We start from the raw sequence: 21,351 nt of genomic DNA, 5'->3' as shown, positions 1-21,351 counted from the left end.
TCTCTCTCTCTCTCTCTCTCTCTCTCTCTCTCTCTCTCTCTCTCTCTCTCTCTCTCTCTCTCTCTCTCTCTCTCTCTCTCCTATCTCTCTCTCTCTCTCTCTCTCTCTCTCTCTAACTATCTCTCTCTCTCTCTCTCTCTCTCTCTCTCTCTCTCTCTCTCTCTCTCTCTCTCTCTCTCTCTCTCTCTCTCTCTCTCGAGGGGGAGCGCGAGATCAGGCGCGGGCCCCAGACAGCCAAATGGGATTATTAATAAGCCATTATTACCACTCAGTAAACAAAAATTATGTCTTGTGGAAATACAATCTCATCTCCCGGCAGGGGGGCCGCGCCTGCTTTTTATTCAGTGACTTGAGAAAAGCAATCCCCCCTCATCCAATCGCGGGGCGACCTTCACCCCTCTCAAACCGTGCGTTCTGACAGGAGGTTTAATCTGAAAAGAAAACAATCAAAGTAATGCAGGCTAATTATACGTTTACTTTTTCACTTCATCATCCCCGTGTAAATACACGAGGAGGAGGGAGGGAAGTGGTGCAGGGAGCAAGGGAGAGAGCGAGGGAGGGAGAGGAGGGGAAGCCAGGGAGACTGGGATCAAGTAAGTGAGATCGCTGAACGACAAAATGACTTTTTAGGGAGGAAATGAATGGTGTTTTTCAGCTAGAACTATCCCAGTATCCAGGGTATAACAGAGTGTCTGGTGACGTGGGGGTTCTGTTGATGGTTTCTGGATGAGGACATCCAATTAGACCGAATTGTTCTGCTTTGATAAATCCACACACACAGACACACCTCCTTTACCTCTACCTCAATCAGGACGGGTGATACCTTGACGGTTACATACCTTAACCACGTAATAACCCCTGACTCTCCAACAATACGAGTTAAGCATAGCTTACCCAGTCTTACTAACCCTAACCCAGTCTTAACTACTTGCTTTAAAGGTAATGAACAGTCAAAATCATGTTTTTCATGAAATTGTATGATATTTGGATGAAACCAGTATGGAAAATGACTGTTGCTTCTACATTGACAGAGTTTGATCATAAAGTTACTGGTCTCCTCCTCCATGTCAAACAGTTTGATTCAGGAGGCGGGATTATTAAGGGGATAGGGTGACCCTAACTCTCATTTTAAAACACTAATGGTAACATGATATTCTCTTACCTAATTTAAATAAGTACTGCCTTGTAACCGACATCAGATAAATTATTTTTGCAGAGGGGCGTGGTTTATAAAGCTAGAGAGCTACTGTACTGTTGCTATAATTTGACTGTAGGGTGTCAGCAAATATACACTGAACAAAAATATAAAACGCAACATGCAACAATTTCAAAGATTTTACTGAGTTACAGTTCATATAAGAAATTGAAATAAATTCATTAGGCCCTAATCTATGGATTTCACATTACTGTAATACAGATATGCATCTCTTGGTCGCAGATACCTTTTTTTTTTTTTAAGTAGGGGGGTGGATCAGAAAACCAGTCAGTATCTGGTGTGACCACCATTTGCCTCATGCAGCGCAACACATCTCCTTCGCATAGAATTGATCAGGCTGTTAAATATGGCCTGTGGAATGTTGTCCCACTCCTCCTCAATGGCTGTGCGAAGTTGCTGGATATTGGCGGGAACTGGAGCACGCTGTCGTACATGTCGATCCAGAGCATCCCAAACATGCTCAATGGGTGACATGTCTGGTGAGTATGCAGACCATGGAAGAACTGGGCCATTTTCAGCTTCCAGGAGTTGTGTACAGATCCTTGCGACAATGGGCCTCAGGAGCTCGCACAGTATCTCTGTGCATTCAAATTACCATAGATAATTTGCAATGGTGTTCGTTGTCTGTAGCTTATGCCTGCCTATACCATAACCCCACCGCCACCATGGAGCACTCTTTTCACAACGTTGACATCAGCAAACCGCTCGCCCACACGACGCCATACACGCTGTCTGCCATCTGCCTGGTACAATTGGAACCGGGATTCATCCGTGAAGAGCACACTTCTCCAGCGTGCCAGTGGCCATCGAAGGTGAGCATTTGCCCACTGAAGTCGGTTATGATGCCGAACTGCAGTCAGGTCAAGACCCTGGTGAAGACGACAATCACGCAGATGACCTTGCTTGAGACGTTTTCTTACAGTTTGTGCAGAAATTATTTGGTTGTGTAAATCCACAGTTTCATCAGTTGGTCTTAGACGACCCTGCAGGTGAAGAAGCCAGATGTGGAGGTCCTGGGCTGGCGTGGTTACACGTGGTCTGTGGTTGTGATGCCGGCTGGAGGTACTGCCAAATTCTCTAAAACGACGTTGGAGGCGGCTTATGGTAGAGAAATGAACATTAAATTATCTGGCAACAGCTCTGGTGGACATTCCTGCAATCAGCATGCCAATTGCACACTCCCTCAAAATTTGAGACATCTGTTGCATTTCGTTGTGTGACAAAACTCCACATTTTAGAGTGGCCTTTTATCGTCTCCAGCACAAGGTGCACCTGTGTAATGATCATGCTGTTTAATCAGCTTCTTGATATGCCACACCTGGCAGGTGGATGTATTATCCTGGCAAAGAAGAAATGCTCACTAACAGTGATGTAAACAAATGTGTGCAAAACATTTTAGAGAAATAAGCTTTTTGTGTGTATGGAACATTTCTGGGATCTTTTATTTCAGCTCATGAAACGTGACCAACAATTTACATGTTGCTTTTATAATTTTGTTCAGTGTAATTAATAGTGTACTCTATTCATCTATGGCAAAGATACTTATATGTTTCCCCTTTCATCTGTGTCTGGTGTTAGCTAGTTACTGGCTAGCTAGGGCTTCAGCCAGCATAGAATAAAAGGGGGGGGTCCTTCAAAACTCTGACGCAGTTGTCATGTCAACACATCCATCAGTGCTGCTGTGAATTGCATCACAAGAGACATGCCAGATGGGGGATGTGTAAAAAAAGTTGACATCCTTGATGCAATTTCAATGTTGTTTGAGTTGCTTCGTGTATCACCAAATTAGCTTGAGCTGATTTTACTGCAACACTGCATCCAAGTTTCTTGACATAGGCATTTCAAAGAGCTGTCAGTCAAGGCAAGCCTCTTTTCAAACTTCCTGGTAGTAAGCCATGAGAGAAAAAATAACTTTACTTTTACTTTTTTGCATTTCTTTCCGCCAAATATATTATGAGTGATATTTTAGTCACTCAAAAGGCTATTTTACATGGGAATCAGAATGACTGTTCCACAGTGATGTTCCTTTCTGAAAACCCCCTCAATCTACCTTCTTTGTCAGAAAGAAGGAAGTAGAAAGTAAAAGATGATGCCTTGGTCATCGGTCAAAGATGATAACTGAGGTGACTTAATGAGCTGAACCCGTATATGGATTTCATTAAAGTAATAGTGATAGAGAGATTTGAGAGGTGTGAGACGGGGAGGTGTTATCAGATAAACGTCTCACCTGCTGGAAACATCTGTGGAGCCAAAGACACCGGCCTGTCTGTTTCTCTCGATGACTCCACGCACATCTGGTGACCTGGTTAAGGTTACAACTAAACATCTCACGTTCACAACTAGTCACATGTAGCTACTGACATATTCTAGCATTTTATTAGGCAGGTTTTGGGTCTTTGGTAGTAACTTAGCAGCTGCGGTAACACACAAACACACACACTCCATCCCTGATCTCCAGGGGCAAAGTGAGAGGCTACCAGATGCAAAGCTGGACATGACATAGCAGAAAAGAGCAGAACAGAGCAGAACAGAGCAAAGCAGAACAGAACAGAGCAGAACAGAGCAGAACAGAACAGAGCAGAACAGAGCAGAACAGAACAGAGCAGAACAGAGCAGAACAGAACAGAGCTGAACAGAGCAGAGCAGAACAGAACAGAGCAGGACTTAATGGAGGCCAGCAGATCAATCAGAAGGCTTTTAACCTGTAGCCTACGCCTGAGAGGAGCTCACCACATCACCACTATGACACACAGGCTGATTGATGTCAACCTGTCTATTAATATACTGTCTGGAGGGCCGGTGCTGAGGCAATTCAATTAGGATTTATCTGTCTTTAAAGCAGCAAAGAGCTGTAGCAAATCCAATCTAGAGCACGAAGAGGGGAGAGGGGGAGAGGAAAGAGAGGGGGAGAGGGGGAGGGGGGAGAGAGGGAGAGCTATCTGCTGGATGGATGGAGAGCCAATCCTAGATCAAAGGGATGGGCCCTTACACATACACACGCATGCATGCACACACACAAATGTTCGGACAGACACCACACACACAGACACCACACACACACACACAGAGACAGACACACACACACAGAGACACACACACACACACACAGAGACACACACACACACACACAGAGACACACACACACACAGGGCAGGTCTGCGTAGTAAGAGTGTCAGTGCACTGGGATCATGGGCTGAGGAGGAGAGGAGCTTACAGGGTAATCTCATCAGTACCACCGCACTGGGGGAGAGGTCATCCTACACACTGCCAAGTGGTGTACACTCTCTCTCTCACACACACACACACACACACACACAAGTGGTGTAACAGCCATGTACACACAGTGGTGTAACAGGCTTGGTTGGGGTCAATTCAAATTAAGGTCAACCCTAACAGGCTTGTACACACACTCTCTCAGTCACTCACACAAACATGGACAAATACAGTACTCAAACCGACAGGCATACAGAAATAACATTACACTTAACAAGCATTCAAGACTTCAACAGGTTCTCACATATAAACACATTCACCAATACAGTAAGTAGATCCTCATATTGCTACTGCCAATGGTGTAGTGGTAGTGTATTTTTGTGTCTGTTCTGGGTATGTAAGCGGAGGAATATTTGTCCTTCAGGTTCTTCACATGGGGGGGAAGCAGCCAACATTCATGAATCAGACAATGGAAACATTTCAAATGATTTTCAGTTTGTCATTCAAGGTCAGGAGTGAGGGCGCTTGGTGGGTTTTTGTGCAAGCGTGTGTCTACTGTATGTGTGGCTGTATGGCACAATGTGTGTGTGCGAGGCCAGGTTAAATAATAATATATATTAGTTGCTACATATTTACACTACGAACTTGAAAAAGCGACTTTGAGAGGGTACTTACTGTACATGTTTTGTGTTGATAGAGAGAAACTCTTATTACATTTACATTTACATTTTAGTCATTTAGCAGACACTCTTATCCAGAGCGACTTACAGTTAGTGAGTGCATACATTTTCATACTGTTATTTTATTCTATAGCCATATCTGGTCAATAGCCACCATATCTGGTCAATAGCCATATCTGGTCAATAGCCATATCTGGTCAATAGCCATATCTGGTCAATAGCCATATCTGCACATCTATTTCTCTCCATTCTTTCTTTTTTCTCACACTTATCACACCATTCCATCTATTATGAGAACGACTACACAAAAATAGTCTCCTGGGAAAAAGCCTGTGAATGTTGTGAAAGTGGCCTATTGGGCTAACAGCTGATTATCCATCTCTGTGGACGCCTTTCCCTCCACTTTCTTTCTTTTCTCTTTAAACAAAGCTGCAGTCAATGTACGTTTCCTGCGATGCTATTGTTACTGCCTCCGTGATATTCAATGACGTCTCATTGTGGTGAGCAGTTCTTCATCTAAATCTGAACCATGTATTTTGTCCAAGCTTAGGTTTCCTGCTTTTGTAAAAGCCACAGATTTCTCTTTATCGTGCTGGTACAGTGGAGAGGAGAGGATGGAAGGAGAGGGCTGGGGAGGGTGGGAAGACAGCGCTAACCAATGAGAGTGCAAGGAGCTAGCAGTGCAAGCCAATGAGAGAGCAGGGAGCTGGCAGTGTGGGTACAGTTGAAGGGGCACGAGACCCATTAACTCTGGGTAGGCCGCTCCGTTGCCCAAAGTGCAAAACAAACAGAAGGAAAGCCACATTAATTACTGAAGCAGTCCAGCTACTCAACAACAATGCCCCAACAACTCCTACCTGGTTTATATTTAAAGACTACTCATATTTCACAGCACACTGTACAGATTGAAATGATACCAAGACTGGCTTTCTAGCATCTACAGAGTCATCCATCGTTGTACTGTCTTAAAGAAGGTCTGGGTAAAATGTCACACATTTCCCAACTTTCATTTGTTATTTCTCAACAACTATTTTCGATACAGATTTCAAAGGTATGCCAAGCATCCTTCCACCAAAGGGCCTTTCTATGGATTTAATTTCAGGAAGATCCAAAACATCAGAAATATCTTTGTGACAATCTGGTATGGAACGCCCCTTTATTGAATTGAATTAAATGAAATGCTCAGTCATCTAGCATTGTGGCTTTGGCCCTGAGAGGGAGTTGAAAAGACATGCATTTGGAGATACTTCGAGATAGTACGCAATTATTTCACTCAAACGGGGCAAGGTCTTCCTGACCACTTTCAATCACTCATATAACACAACTGTAGAAGGATGGATTGAAATGAAATGGAAGGGACGTTCTGCTGGATTCTAAGTGAAATTGGGCACCAGAGTGCAGAGTGTGTCATTGTGAAAATGCACATTCCCTCACAACTCTAATATTCTCTGACCTTGTAAAAAAAAAAAAAAAAAAAAACAGACACACAAAAACACACATATACAGACACCAACATGCCCACAAACGCTCACGCACACACAGTGTCTCTATGGGGTTGCTAATGACCCAGGGCTGAGTGCTGTGTTTGGGTCTCTGATGGAGTGAGAGAGAGGAGGATACTCTGAATGGCCTTCTCGTTCCCATCTGATAACAGAACTTCCTTCACGTCAGCACAAATGGCAATCTGAAAAGAGAGAGAGAAATCAGAGAGTGAAAGATGAGACAGAAAGAGGACAAGAACCCAAAATAAAAGCAAAAGACCCCTAGAGAGACTTAGTCACCCCCCCTCCCTCTCCTCCCTCTCCAAACACACAGGACAGAAGCATCACCTCATCTACAAAGCCTCATTCTCAACAGCTCCCTCTCTTTCCCTCTCTCCATCTTCCCTTTTCTCAACAGCTCCCTCTCTTTCCCTCTCTTTCCCTCTCTCCATGTTCCCTTTTTCGTTCCCTCCCTCCCATCCTTTTTTCCCTCCATTTTATGTCTGCATTATTTTAATCATTCAATCAAATCAGTCAATACTTTTATCATTCCCGTTAGCTGTGGGCCTCTATCTTGCTATCAGTCTGTTCAGTAATTGCATTGTGACAGGGGATGATGGCGAGCAGAGAGCCTTTCATTTGCCGGTTTGTGTTTATCAGGCGGAGCCATCACGCGCTGCTGTCACTCTGCTCTCTGCTCTCGGCCTACCAGATGCCCTTCATATAACTTTGCACCGCTGACGATGGAGTGCTTTGTGCTGCTGCTCGCTTGCTTCAGCTTTTTTACAACCCTGTCTTTTCTCTCTTTGCACTCTTTTTTAGTTCCTTTTGTTGTTATCATCGGTGTGTGTGTGTGTGTGTGTGTGTGGCACATTCATATAAGATCAGTGTTGTCAAATGCTCTATGACACACTGCCAAGACCATCAAACGTCAGTCACCCCCCCACCCCTCCACTCCAATTCAGCACCAGAAAAGAAAGCGCCATGAACATTCTCTCTCCCCTCTTCCTCTCTCCTTTCCTCCCTCTCGCCCTAGTGGGCTGCTCTCCCCCCACCCCTCTCTCCCTGTGGGGTGTAAGGGGTCAGCGAGCCCTGTCCCACCAGCTGGCCAGACGGGGAGAAGGAGCCCCAGGCCGATCAGGGCCAGGCCAGCCATGCAGAAGAGAAGAGCAGGACGCGACTCCACTCACCCTGCCGAGGCAGACCCCCTACAGGGAACTACACGGAGAGAGAGACAGGGAGAGAGAGAGAGAGAGAGAGAGAGAGGAGAGCGAGAGGAGGGGAGAATGAAAGGGAGAGGATGAGATGCAAAGGACGCATATCGATGGAGAGGAGAGAGAAGATGATGGAAGAGAGAGAGAGGGATGAAGGAGTAGAAAGGAGAAGGGGGGAGAGAGGAGGTGTGGATGGAGGAAGTAGAAAGGAGAAGGGGGGAGAGAGGAGGTGTGGATGGAGGAAGTAGGGACTGATGAGGAGGAGGGCGGGGGATATGGAGGAGAGGAAAAAGGATACAGGAGGACAAGGGGCAAGAAGTGGAGGAGGGAAGGAGGTAAGGAATCAGGTTGGGAAGAAAAGAGGGAGGAGGGGAGAGGTGTGAGGGAAGGTCTCCAGCAGCAGCCTGCAATGTCACAACACGGGATATTGACTCCAGGGAGATAAAGGCAGGTTGGTCTTCTGAAGACGGCGACGGATCGATGACACGCTAAAGCCTGTCGATGTGGAGGGGCTCTTAAGACCTCGGCTAACAATCCCTCAACTTGTCAGCACAAGGGGCAGGCCTAGAGCTCTCTGCTCTTCTCCCCCTGCACACACACACACACACACATGGATGCACTGCACGGAATTACACGTGAGAGTAGGGGTGTGAGTGTGTGTGTGTGTGATTGCACACACACTGTGTGTGTATGGATTCACAAGGGGTCAACTTGATTAGTGAGAGAGCAGACACGTTTGTGCGGAAATGTGACATACGGATAGTATGGTTGAATGTGTGTGGGAGAAATTTCACTTACCATGAGCCCTGCAAGACATGTCATCCCTCCTCCTAACTCACACACCGCATCCCTAGGAGAGAGAGAGAGATAATGTATACAGTGCTATGAAAAAGAACTTGCCCCCTTTCTAATTTTCTCTACTTTTGCATATTTGTGATACTGAATGTTATCAGATCTTCAACCAAAACGTAATATTAGATAAAGGGAACATAAGTGAACAAATAACACAACAATTTCATATTTATTTCATAAACAAAGTTATGCAACACCCAATTCCCCTGTGTGAAAAAGTAATTGCCCCTTACACTCAATAACTGGTTGTGCCACCTTTAGCTGCAATGACTCCAACTAAATGCTTCCTGTAGTTGTTGATCAGTCTCTCACGTCACTGTGGAGGAATTTTGGCCCACTGTTCCATGCAGAACTGCTTTAACTCAGCGACATTTGTGTGTTTTCAAGCATGAACTGCTCATTTCAAGTCCTGCCACAACATCTCAATTGGGATTAGGTCTGGACTTTGACTAGGCCTTTCCTTTTTAGCCATTTTCATGTAAAGTTGATTGTGTGTTTTGAATCATTGTCTTGCTGCATGACCCAGCTGCGCTTCAGCTTCAGCTCACAGACGGATGGCCTGACATTCTCCTGTAGAATTCTCTGATATAGAGCAGAATTCATGGTTCCTTCTATTAAGGCCCATGTCGTCCAAAAAGTTTCACTTTTGACTCATATGTCCAGGTGCTTTTTTGGCGAACTTGAGTCAACTTTTTGTGCGAGATGGGTCCCATTATGTCTGGTGAAAACAAAACACTGCATTCCACAGTAAGAATCTCATATCAACGTTCAAGCATGTTGGTGGTAGTGTGATAGTTGGGGATGCTTTGCTGCCTCAGGACCTGGACAACTTGCCTTAATAGAAGGAACCATGAATTCTGCTCTGTATCAGAGAATTCTACAGCAGAATGTCAGGCAATCCGTCTGTGAGCTGAAGCTGAAGCGCAGCTGGGTCATGCAGCAAGACAATGATCCAAAACACACAATCAAGTCTACATGAAAAATGCTAAAAAGCAACAAATTGGACGTTTTGGAATGGCCTTGTCAAAGTCCAGACCTAATCCCAATTGAGATGTTGTGGCAGGACTTGAAACGAGCAGTTCATGCTTGAAAACCCACACGTCACTGAGTTAAAGCAGTTCTGCATGGAAGAGTGGGCCAAAATTCCTCCACAGTGACGTGAGAGACTGATCAACAACTACAGGAAGCATTTGGTTGGAGTCATTGCAGCTAAAGGTGGCACAACCAGTTATTGAGTGTAAGGGGGCAATTACTTTTTCACACAGGGGAATTGGGTGTTGCATAATTTATGAAATGAATTAAATATATATGTAATTGTTGTTATTTGTTCACTTATGTTCCCTTTATCTAATATTAGGTTTTGGTTGAAGATCTGATAACATTCAGTATCACAAATATGCAAAAGTAGAGAAAATTAGAAAGGGGGCAAATACTTTTTCATAGCACTGTATATACACTGACTGTACATAACATTATGCTCTTTACATGACATAGACTGACCAGGTGAATCCAGGTAAAGCTATGATCCCTTATTGATGTCACCTGTTAAACCCACTTCAATCAGTGTAGATGAAAGACAGGTTAAAGAAGGATGTTGAAGCCTTGAGACATGGATTGAGTATGTGTTCCATTCAGAGGGTGAATGGGCCAGACAAAAGATTGAAGTGCCTTTGAAATGTGAAATATCACATTTACATAAGTATTCAGACCCTTTACTCAGTACTTTGTTGAAGCACCTTTGGGAGCGATTACAGCCTTGAGTCTTCTTGGGTATGACGCTACAAGCTTGGCACACCTGTATTTGGGGAGTTTCTCCCGTTCTTCTCTGCAGATCCTCTCAAGCTCTGTCAGGTTGGATGGGGAGCGTCGCTGCACAGCTATTTTCAGGTCCGGGCTCTGGCTGGGACACTCAAGGACATTCAGAGGCTTGTCCCGAAGCCACTGCTGCGTTGTCTTGGCTGTGTGCTTAGGGTCTTTGTCCTGTTGGAAGGTGAACCTTCGCCCCAGTCTGAGGTCCTGAGCGCTCAGGAGCAGGTTTTCATCAAGGATCTCTCTGTACTTCGCTCCATTCATCTTTCCCTCGATCCTGACTAGTCTCCCAGTCCCTGCCGCTGAAAAACATCCACACAGCATGATGCTGCCACCACCAGGCTTCACCGTAGAGATGGTGCCAGGTTTCCTCCAGACGTAACGCTTGGCATTCAGGCCAAAGAGTTCAATCTCGGTTTCATCAGACCAGAGAATCTTGTTTCCCATGGTCTGAGTCCTTTAGGTGCCTTTTGGCAAACTCCAAGCGGGCTGTCATGTACCTTTTACTGAGGAGTGGCTTCCGTCTGGCCACTCTACCATGAAGGCCTGATTGGTGGAGTGCTGCAGAGATGGTTGTCCTTCTGAAAGGTTCTCCCTTCTCCACAGAGGAACTCTGGAGCTCATTCAGAATGACCATTGGGATCTTGGTCACCTCCCTGACTAAGGCCCTTCTTCCCCGATTGCTCAGTTTGGCCGGGCGGCCAGATCTAGGAAGAGTCTTGGTGGTTCCAAACTTCTTCCATTTAAGAATGATGGAGGCCACTGTGTTTTCGAGGACCTTCAGTGCTGCAGAAATGTTTTGTTACCCTTCCCCAGACCTGTGCCTCGACACAATTCTGTCTTGGAGCTCTACGTACAATTCCTTCGACCTCATGGCTTGGTTTTTGCTCTGACATGCACTGTCAACTGTGGGACCTTATATAGACAGGTGTGTAGACAATCCTTTCCAAATCATGTCCAATCAATTTAATTTACCACAGGTGGACTCCAATCAAGTTGTAGAAACATCTCAAGGATGATCAATGGAAACAGGATGAACCTGAGCGCAATTTCGAGTCTCATACCAAAGGGTCTGAATACTTATGTAAATATGGTATTTATGTTTTTTATTTGTAATACATTTGCAAACATTTCAAAAAACCTGTTTTCGCTTTGTCATTATGGGGTATTGTGTGTAGATTGATGAGGAATTTTATTTTATTTAATCAATTTTAGAATAAGGCTGTAACGTAACAAAATGTGGAAAAAATCAAGTGGTCTGAATACTTTCCGAATGCACTGTATATATATATATATATATATATATATATATATATATATATATATATATATATATATATATATAGCCATTGCTGCCTGCAACTGCAGTAACTCTAATTAACTGTGGATACCTCCTCTTAGAAAGTGTGTGTGTGTGTGTGTGGATTGATTGGAATGCTACTCCAGTCGACTCATTGATTTTCCCCCCTCCCTAAGCGAGTCAGTGTCTTTGAAGGAGCACAGTGACATTGTTGTTCCTTTATCTCCTGGTGGAAATAGGAGTTTGTATTGCAGCAGGGACATTAAGGTAATGATGGTTGTTGGGTTCCCTATGGCGCTGCTGTCATTGTGTACTAGCTACACACAACACAGAGTCACACACTGACACAAACAATACCATCAATTAGATGCACTTCCTTACATACACACATGCACTTCTTTACAATTACTTCCACCCATACGGTTACTGTACAGAATCTCTCTCTCTCCCTCTCTCCCTCTCTCCCTCTCTCCCTCTCTCCCTCCCTCCCTCCACAGACACAAAATCCACAACCAAGGCAGCAATTGGAGTAAAGAAGTGCAATTAAAAACCAGTGTGCTGACCAGTGCTGCTGTTCTGAGCTACAGTGGGCTGAGGAGGCGGTGACAGGTAGCTATTTGGTAACTGTCTTTTCTTATTTTATCCTCCTCCCCTCGTTCTGTCTTGCTGAGTGGCTGATAACAGGGAGTTGGAGAGAGAGAGACAATCTGGCTGACAAACACACAACTCTATCTCGTGCATGCATACACAAACACAAAAAACACACACACAGCCAGGGGCTTGCACCCTGGTTTTCCTTCCCTCCCTCCCTCCCTTCCCTGAGTGTTGCGGCCTAGCTGACCTTCAGCGCTGCGCCCTGATCAATATCCCTCTCTTCCTCTCCTCCTGCCTCTTGAATGTAAAAACAGGAAATCAAAGGGTCGTGTACTGCCTTGAGTGGAAATCAAACATCCCACACACCTTTCAACTCTCTGCTCTCTCTCTCTGCCGCAGCAGCCTAACGCAGTGCAGGGGCCGGAGCCCACAATCTATTCTACATTCTAATGCCTGCCTGGCAGGGAGATAGGGAGGAGAGGGAGGGAGGAGAGGGAGAGAGGGAGGAGAGAGAGGTCAGGGACCAGATCAGAACCACTGACCTGAACATGTGGCGTTTCTTAAGGCAGTAGTGGGCCATCACCTCCTCAGAGGGCCATACACCTGGGAAAAACAACAGAGGGAAGAACAGAGGACAACATGAGAGGACAAGATGAAGACATACAACTGTTGACTGACATTAACTATTCACTCTCAGTCCACCCCCACCACCATCAAAACCACAGTTATTGAACTCAATCATTTGAATGTTTCCCATACATAACCATGTACATGTTCATTTCAAACCTCACACCAGGGGTAAACCAGGAGCATCCTTACACCCATCCGTCTGTTTGAACTACAGCAACACATAATAAAGCCTGTCTCCTCTCCTCATAGTGTAGGCCTAGTGTGTGTGGTGTTTTCTGAAAGCCTTCCACAGAGCTGCCACCTTGCCTGTGATACAAGCATCCCCTGTCTATCTGTCTCCCCCCTCCTCACTAAGGCTCCTTAGACTTATAAGCTGGGCAAATGTGTGTGTGTGTGTGTGTGTGTGTGTGTGTGTGTGTGTGTGTGTGTGTGTGTGTGTGTGTGTGTGTGTGTGTGTGTGTGTGTGTGTGTGTGTGTGTGTGTGTGTGTGTGTGTGGAGAGAGGGGGTCCGGTGGGCGATAATCACCAGGAGCGAGCCGGCCTGCCCGGCTTATCACCCACTACCAGCCTGCTCCTTCTGTTAGGTACAGAAAGTGCCATGAAGCTACTATTGTCACGCACGCACACACACACACACACACACACACACACACACACACACACACACACACGCGAGAGAGAGAGGAGACAGACACACACTTCCTTGGCAGTGGAAGAAGTAAACACTCATTTGAATAAAACTTCAGCCTTAGCAGCTTTGATGGGAAGGCTCTGCTCAGCTCTGGTTGACTTTCTTTGTGTGTGTGTGTGTGTGTGTGTTCATCTTGCAGACGAGAGGTAGCAGAGAGAGAGAAAGTGTTCTCGAAAGAGAAACAGAAAGAGAAAGAGAAAGAGAGAGAGAGAGTGAGAGAGAGAAAAGGCAGTCGATATAATAAGCGGCTTAACGGCAGCCCCTCTCCACCTCTCAGGGCCGACACAGCTCGTCTCTCCCTGCACCGGCGGCCCAAAGATTAGCTCAACCACGGAGGATTTAATAATGCCTATTGATAAAACGTCCAAATATTCCTCTCCTATTAAAAACAGGCCTGTTCACTCCTCACCCCGCAAATACACTGCGCCTGTCTCCTGATGAACCCGTTGACAGCCAGAGACGCTACAATTTACCAGGCGCCTGTATCACGACACTTTAAAAGCGTAAGAGGCCAACCTGAAGCAGCGTATGGTATTTTTTAATGTTTTCTCTGGTAGTCTGGTACTCCATAGAACATGTTCAAGGTCCATGATGAAGTTTACAGTGTTTGACTATGAGGCAGCAGCTAACAGTGTGGCCTTTCTGAGTGGGGTCGGACAGTGTGGTGTGTGTGTGCGCTAAGTAGAAATGCTTTGATTGAGGCATTAATAAAGCATATGTGGAATCTGATGGCTAATCCTTCACTTCAATAACACTAACAGCCGTGGAAGATAGGTAGAGGGGAGAGAGTGGAAGATAGGTAGAGGGGAGAGAGTGGAAGATAGGTAGGGGGGAGAGAGTGGAAGATAGGTAGAGGGGAGAGAGTGGAAGATAGGTAGAGGGGAGAGAGTGGAAGATAGGTAGAGGGGAGAGAGTGGAAGATAGGTAGAGGGGAGAGAGTGGAAGATAGGTAGAGGGGAGAGAGTGGAAGATAGGTAGAGGGGAGAGAGTGGAAGATAGGTAGAGGGGAGAGAGTGGAAGATAGGTAGAGGGGAGAGAGTGTGTAGCCTATCCTGGGGGAAGAGAACACAGACTCCCCTAGTGTGTGTGTGTGTGTCAGTGTGTGTGTGTTTGTCTGTGTGTGTGTGTGTGTGTGTGTGTGTGTGTGTGTGTGTGTGTGTGTGTGTCTGCGCGCGTGTGTGCATGAGTTCACGCATGTGTTTCCCAGGTCGAGATGCACTCGGGGAAATGAGCGGATCATGAGGCGAGACCAGATTACTCTCTTCCTGAGGATAATGAAATCATTTCTCACCTTCAATTACCAGATGAGAAAAGGAGCTGCAGGGGTTGTTGAGTCTGCCCTGCCCTGGCCTGGCCTGGCCTGTAGGCAGGATAACCTCTTCATCTGCCACGTTTGGCCCCCAAAACCCCCCTCCACAACACCTCTCTCTCTATTTGTAGTATTAAATGACCAACGCTGTAAGACGCATTAGGAGACCTGGGCATATGGGGAACACATTCAGCAGCATGTCCCACTGCAGATCATTACTGAATTACAGGCATTAGGACTTAGCCTGTTATGTATGGCACAGAGAGGTTCCAGGAAAGATCAGCTCATCCACTGCCCACCCTGTGGTCAGGATACAACCTAGACCCAACATCTACTGAACTGTATAGAGAGGCACAGGACTCCTTGTCATGCCTGATATAGGTGTGTTACACAAACGGCCTAGAGAAGACTAGGACATCTTAAACACAGATGTAAAGGTAGACATACACAATGCACTGTCACACAGGCGTTCTGAGGACTAGACCAGGTTTCTGTCAGTAGGCCTGTGCTTAGTAAGCAGTATAATTGCTCACATTTTATTTATTAGACATTGTTGCCAGACAGACTAACTCGTCTACAAATGGTAAAGCGGACACTGTACCAGCTAGCCATGGCAACTAGCCATTCTAACCAGAGCCATACATTCAGTTGGCATCAGAGCCATGTATTTAACCCAACTAAGGATGTGCCAACAGACAGATGCAACAGATAGATTCTCCGAGCATCAAGACAGCTTTTCTCTGACTGTGTAATGGGATCCTCTTACTGTCCACTAGTACTTGGCAAATCCCCATAGATCCTATTGAAGCCACACTACCAGACATGGACAGAGCAGGGGGTACAGGGGGGCAGAGGTAAGACTGGGGTGAACTTGTGACCTCATGAACTTTGGAGCGCAGCGCCGGGCTAATCCAACGGGAGTGGCCGACACTAATCACATGATCCCCAGCCCCTATAGGCACCTAACGTCTACTTCTGAGCTCCTCTTTGCCCTCTGATAAGTTAGCTGGAATTTCAGCCATATTAATTGCTTACTCCGCCCACCTATCCAGTCTCCTAAGATCTAGCCAGCTGCCTTGTCTCAGAAGAGTGGGTTTCTTTAGATCAGTGGATATTATTAACCCTATACACTGTGTGTTAAGGACCATGTATAACTGCTATGAAGCTGCAGGCGGTTCAGATTATAGAAGATTTTACCTCTGTCTCTGTCCAAGCTCCCCCAGTCAGGGCTCTACGCTGATCTTTTTTACAAGGAGCACGTGTGAGCCTAAGTTGAAAAATGTAGGTGCACACAAAGAAATTTAGGAGCACAATGAAAAATATATAAAGCTAGAATCCTTAATTTTTATAGGCGCACTGGTGCTCCTAAAGTAAAATTCCAGTTCGCAAAAAAAAATATTTAGGCGCATATGCGAGTAAAATGGTCGCACTGTAGAGCCCTGCCAGTGCACAGCATGGGGCTATATTAGTGTGTTAGCCTGGTGTAGACAGGCTGTTAAATATCCTGTGGACAGGAGGAGGAGAGGATTATGTAGAGGAGGAGGAGGGAGAGGAGGAGGAGGAGGGAGAGGAGGAGGAGGAGGAGGAGGAGGGAGAGGAGGAGGAGGAGGAGGAGGGATAGGAGGTGGGGAGGAGGAGGAGGAGGCGGAGAGGGAGGTGGGGAGGAGGAGGAGGAGGGAGGAGGTGGGGAGGAGGAGGAGGAGGAGGAGGAGGAGGAGGAGGAGGAGGGAGAGGAGGTGGGGAGAAGGAGGAGGGGGAGAAGGAGGAGGGAGAGGAGGTGGGGAGGAGGAGGGAGAGGCGGTGGGGAGGAGGAGGAGGAGGAGGAGGTGGGGAGAGGAGGAGGAGGAGGAGGAGGGAGAGGAGGAGGAGGAGGAGGAGGAGGGAGAGGAGGAGGAGGAGGAGGGAGAGGTGGTGGGGGAGGAGGAGGAGGATGGAGAGGAGGTGGGGAGGAGGAGGAGGAGGGAGAGGAGGTGGGGGAGGAGGAGGAGGAGGAGGAGGGAGAGGAGGTGGGGAGAAGGAGGAGGGGGAGGAGAAGGAGGAGGGAGAGGAGGTGGGGAGGAGGAGGGAGAGGAGGTGGGGAGGAGGAGGAGGAGGAGGTCGGGAGGAGGAGGAGGAGGAGGGAGAGGAGGTGGGGAGGAGGAGGAGGAGGAGGGAGAGGAGGTGGGGAGGAGGAGGAGGAGGAGGAGGAGGAGGAAAATACATCAACGAGAGGGATATAGTGTACACCCCCCCCTCAGGTTATCCGTCCCAGCCGCCCGTCGGTAACCGTAGCAGCCAGCTAGCCATTCGGCCAGCCCTGCGGAGCTTTCTCCAGACGATCTCCACATTAACTGAGGACTCAGATAATTCTTAAGCCTCCTCCATTTCAGATCCAATAACGGATAAGAGCGCATTTCAGCATGATCAACTGGCAATCTGTCCCCTCACACCTCTAGTTTACTGCTTCTCAGGATTACTTCAGTGGGGGGTTCTGAAGAGTTCACAAGGAAGGAGAGTGTGTGTGTGTGTGTGGGGGGGGGTCCACCTTCCACATCTACAAGACACCACTGAGTCTGTCTAGTTTGGACTGGGACAGAGGGAGGAACAGATAAAGGAGTGATAGTACCAATCAACATTCAACTCATAATACCTTTTACAATCAACAATAAAACATTCAAATACAAAGCAGCAAGCTGCTATACTATAGCAGACATCCATAAGCAGTGACTACCTGTGATCATTCCCATAGATCTCCATTCTGCCTGGCATAGCCAGGAGCTCTTTATCTGCTCTGACTGAAGACAACATGGGAGGATAGAGAGACAGAGAAATATTTATCTTCTATTTTACATTGGAATAGGGTTATTTCAATTATTTCAAGTACACACACACGCACAGGCGCACAGGCACACATGCACACACACACACACACACACACACACACAACCTCCTACAAAAGGGAAGACACCTCTGACAGCATTAAAAAAAAATCTGTCTCGCCAACTGCAGCATTTTTTTTTACCCTCCCCAAAAAACCTCCACCACACACACAGAAAACACTGTGGCGGTCGCAGATAACACTTGCCTCCTCTCTCGGTAAACAACTTTTGGGATTAGGGGCTGGTGTGGCAGGATAATGAGGGAGGCTATTTGGCTCGCCACGGCTGCATTGTCGCCTCACTCTCAGGGGCAGCACCAAATCTTTATTCTGCTATTTATCCGCTGTTCTGATAGCTTACTTATCTGCCTTCAAATGCCAGGGCTGGAGGAATCTCATCTAGCTGTGCTGGGAGCGCGGGGGCCTCAGCCCTCTGCCCGGCCCCTGACAGTAAGTTAATAGATATATCAGAGCTGGGGCCTGGCTGCTAAACTGAACAGATGAACGGGTGCAGGGCGTCATTGATTGATTAGCATAGGGAGAATGGCTGGGCTTCTTTTGACAACCCAAGATTAGGGCTCAGCACAGGGCTTCAATTGCTTACCTTCCTCTGGCTAAGGAAGGCTTTCAAAATACAAGTCGGTCACCTGGGCCCAACGCTGTCTATTTGGGGAATGTTAATGCATATTAACAATTAAGGAGGAGAGGAGGAGAGAGGGAGGCTGGAGGAGAGGGAGAGATGGAGAGAAAATGAGAGAAGGGGAGGGAGATAGGGAGGGAGAAAAAGAGATGTTGAGATGGAGAAACAGTGGCTGAATCACTCGACTGCTAGGTTACTGTTATATATGCGCTGTTGAAAATGGTGTTTTACCGGAATAATAATGAGCTACCGGAGACACAACTCTCATCTGGCTATACAGTGGCTTGCGAAAGTATTCACCCCTTTGGCATTTTTCCTATTTTGTTGCCTTACAACCTGGAATAAAATTTTTGGGGGGCTTTTATCATTTGAGTTACACAACATGCCTACCACTTTGAAGATGCAAAATATTTTTTCTTGTGAAATAAACAAGAAATAAGACAAAAAAAACTGAAAACTTGAGCGTGCATAACTATTCTTTTGGCAGGTTTGTTGTGATGCCATATTCTTTAAATTTTTTAATAATGGATTTAATGGTGCTCCGTGGGATGTTCAAAGTTTCTGTTATTTTTTTATAACCCAACCCTGATCTCTACTTCTCCACAACTTTGTCCCTGACCTGTTTGGCGAGCTCCTTGGTCTTCATGGTGCCGCTTGCTTGGTGGTGCCCCTTGTTTAGTGGTGTTGCAGACTCTGGGGCCTTTCAGAACAGGTGTGTACAGTGGGGGAAAAAAGTATTTAGTCAGCCACCAATTGTGCAAGTTCTCCCACTTAAAAAGATGAGAGAGGCCTGTAATTTTCATCATAGGTACACGTCAACTATGACAGACAAATTGAGAAAAAATTTCCAGAAAATCACATTGTAGGATTTTTAATGAATTTATTTGCAAATTATGGTGGAAAATAAGTATTTGGTCACCTACAAACAAGCAAGATTTCTGGCTCTCACAGACCTGTAACTTCTTCTTTAAGAGGCTCCTCTGTCCTCCACTCGTTACCTGTATTAATGGCACCTGTTTGAACTTGTTATCAGTATAAAAGACACCTGTCCACAACCTCAAACAGTCACACTCCAAACTCCACTATGGCCAAGACCAAAGAGCTGTCAAAGGACACCAGAAACAAAATTGTAGACCTGCACCAGGCTGGGAAGACTGAATCTGCAATAGGTAAGCAGCTTGGTTTGAAGAAATCAACTGTGGGAGCAATTATTAGGAAATGGAAGACATACAAGACCACTGATAATCTCCCTCGATCTGGGGCTCCACGCAAGATCTCACCCCGTGGGGTCAAAATGATCACAAGAACGGTGAGCAAAAATCCCAGAACCACACGGGGGACCTAGTGAATGACCTGCAGAGAGCTGGGACCAAAGTAACAAAGCCTACCATCAGTAACACACTACGCCGCCAGGGACTCAAATCCTGTAGTGCCAGACGTGTCCCCCTGCTTAAGCCAGTACATGTCCAGGCCCGTCTGAAGTTTGCTAGAGTGCATTTGGATGATCCAGAAGAGGATTGGGAGAATGTCATATGGTCAGATGAAACCAAAATAGAACTTTTTGGTAAAAACTCAACTCGTCGTGTTTGGAGGACAAAGAATGCTGAGTTGCATCCAAAGAACACCATACCTACTGTGAAGCATGGGGGTGGAAACATCATGCTTTGGGGCTGTTTTTCTGCAAAGGGACCAGGACGACTGATCCGTGTAAAGGAAAGAATGAATGGGGCCATGTATCATGAGATTTTGAGTGAAAACCTCCTTCCATCAGCAAGGGCATTGAAGATGAAACGTGGCTGGGTCTTTCAGCATGACAATGATCCCAAACACAACGCACGGGCAACGAAGGAGTGGCTTCGTAAGAAGCATTTCAAGGTCCTGGAGTGGCCTAGCCAGTCTCCAGATCTCAACCCCATAGAAAATCTTTGGAGGGAGTTGAAAGTCTGTGTTGCCCAGCGACAGCCCCAAAACATCACTGCTCTAGAGGAGATCTGCATGGAGGAATGGGCCAAAATACCAGCAACAGTGTGTGAAAACCTTGTGAAGACTTACAGAAAACGTTTGACCTGTGTCATTGCCAACAAATGGTATATAACAAAGTATTGAGAAACTTTTGTTATTGACCAAATACTTATTTTCCACCATAATTTGCAAATAAATTCATAAAAAATCCTACAATGTGATTTTCTGGAGAAAAAAAATCTCATTTTGCCTGTCATAGTTGACGTGTACCTATGATGAAAATTACAGGCCTCTCTCATCTTTTTAAGTGGGAGAACTTGCACAATTGGTGGCTGACTAAATACTTTTTTCCCCCCACTGTATATACTGAGATCATGTGACAGATCATGTGACACTTAGATTGCACACAGGTGGACTTTATTTAACTAATTATGTGACTTCTGAAGGTAATTGGTTGCACCATATCTTATTTAGGGGCTTCATAGCAAAGGGGGTGAATACATATGCACGCACCACTTTTCCGTTATTTATTTTTTAGAATTGTTTGAAACAAGTTATTATTATTTTTTCACTTCACCAATTTGGACTATTTTGTGTATGTCCATTACATGAAATTCAAATACAAATCCATTTAAATGACAGGTTGTAATGCAACAAAATAGGAAAAACGCCAAGGGGGATGAATACTTTTGCAAGGCACTGTAACTTAAATGCTGATTACAATAGATGTTATTTTAATTGTTCAGGTTCACCATCCGCAATAGTCTTGGTAGTTTTTAAAGAAGTATTTTTAAGCCTTTAAACACTTTAGACATGGATTGTGTTGTTGTGCCATTCAGAAGGTGAATGGGCAAGACAAAATATTTAAGTGCGTTTGAACTGGGTATGGTAGTAGGTGCCAGG

General features: G+C 45.9%; 1 protein-coding gene across 1 annotated transcript in view; it reads right to left on the bottom strand.

The window, feature by feature from the left end:
* The window catches only part of camkmt (calmodulin-lysine N-methyltransferase), a 192,493-nt gene that overhangs the window by 73,020 nt on the left and 98,122 nt on the right, over positions 1-21,351 (bottom strand). The window contains exons 4-7 of the mRNA XM_041859027.2: positions 12,902-12,962; positions 8,603-8,654; positions 6,730-6,793; positions 3,444-3,510 (exon numbers count right to left, since the gene is read on the bottom strand). Coding sequence (XP_041714961.2) covers positions 3,444-3,510; positions 6,730-6,793; positions 8,603-8,654; positions 12,902-12,962 — 244 coding nt within the window. The remainder of the gene's footprint in view (positions 1-3,443; positions 3,511-6,729; positions 6,794-8,602; positions 8,655-12,901; positions 12,963-21,351) is intronic.

Source organism: Coregonus clupeaformis, chromosome 31 (genome assembly GCF_020615455.1).
Source record: "Coregonus clupeaformis isolate EN_2021a chromosome 31, ASM2061545v1, whole genome shotgun sequence".
Classification (NCBI taxonomy): domain Eukaryota; kingdom Metazoa; phylum Chordata; class Actinopteri; order Salmoniformes; family Salmonidae; genus Coregonus; species Coregonus clupeaformis.
The sequence above is the reverse complement of the archived record's forward strand: the minus strand, read 5'-3'. Positions and strand labels throughout refer to the sequence as shown.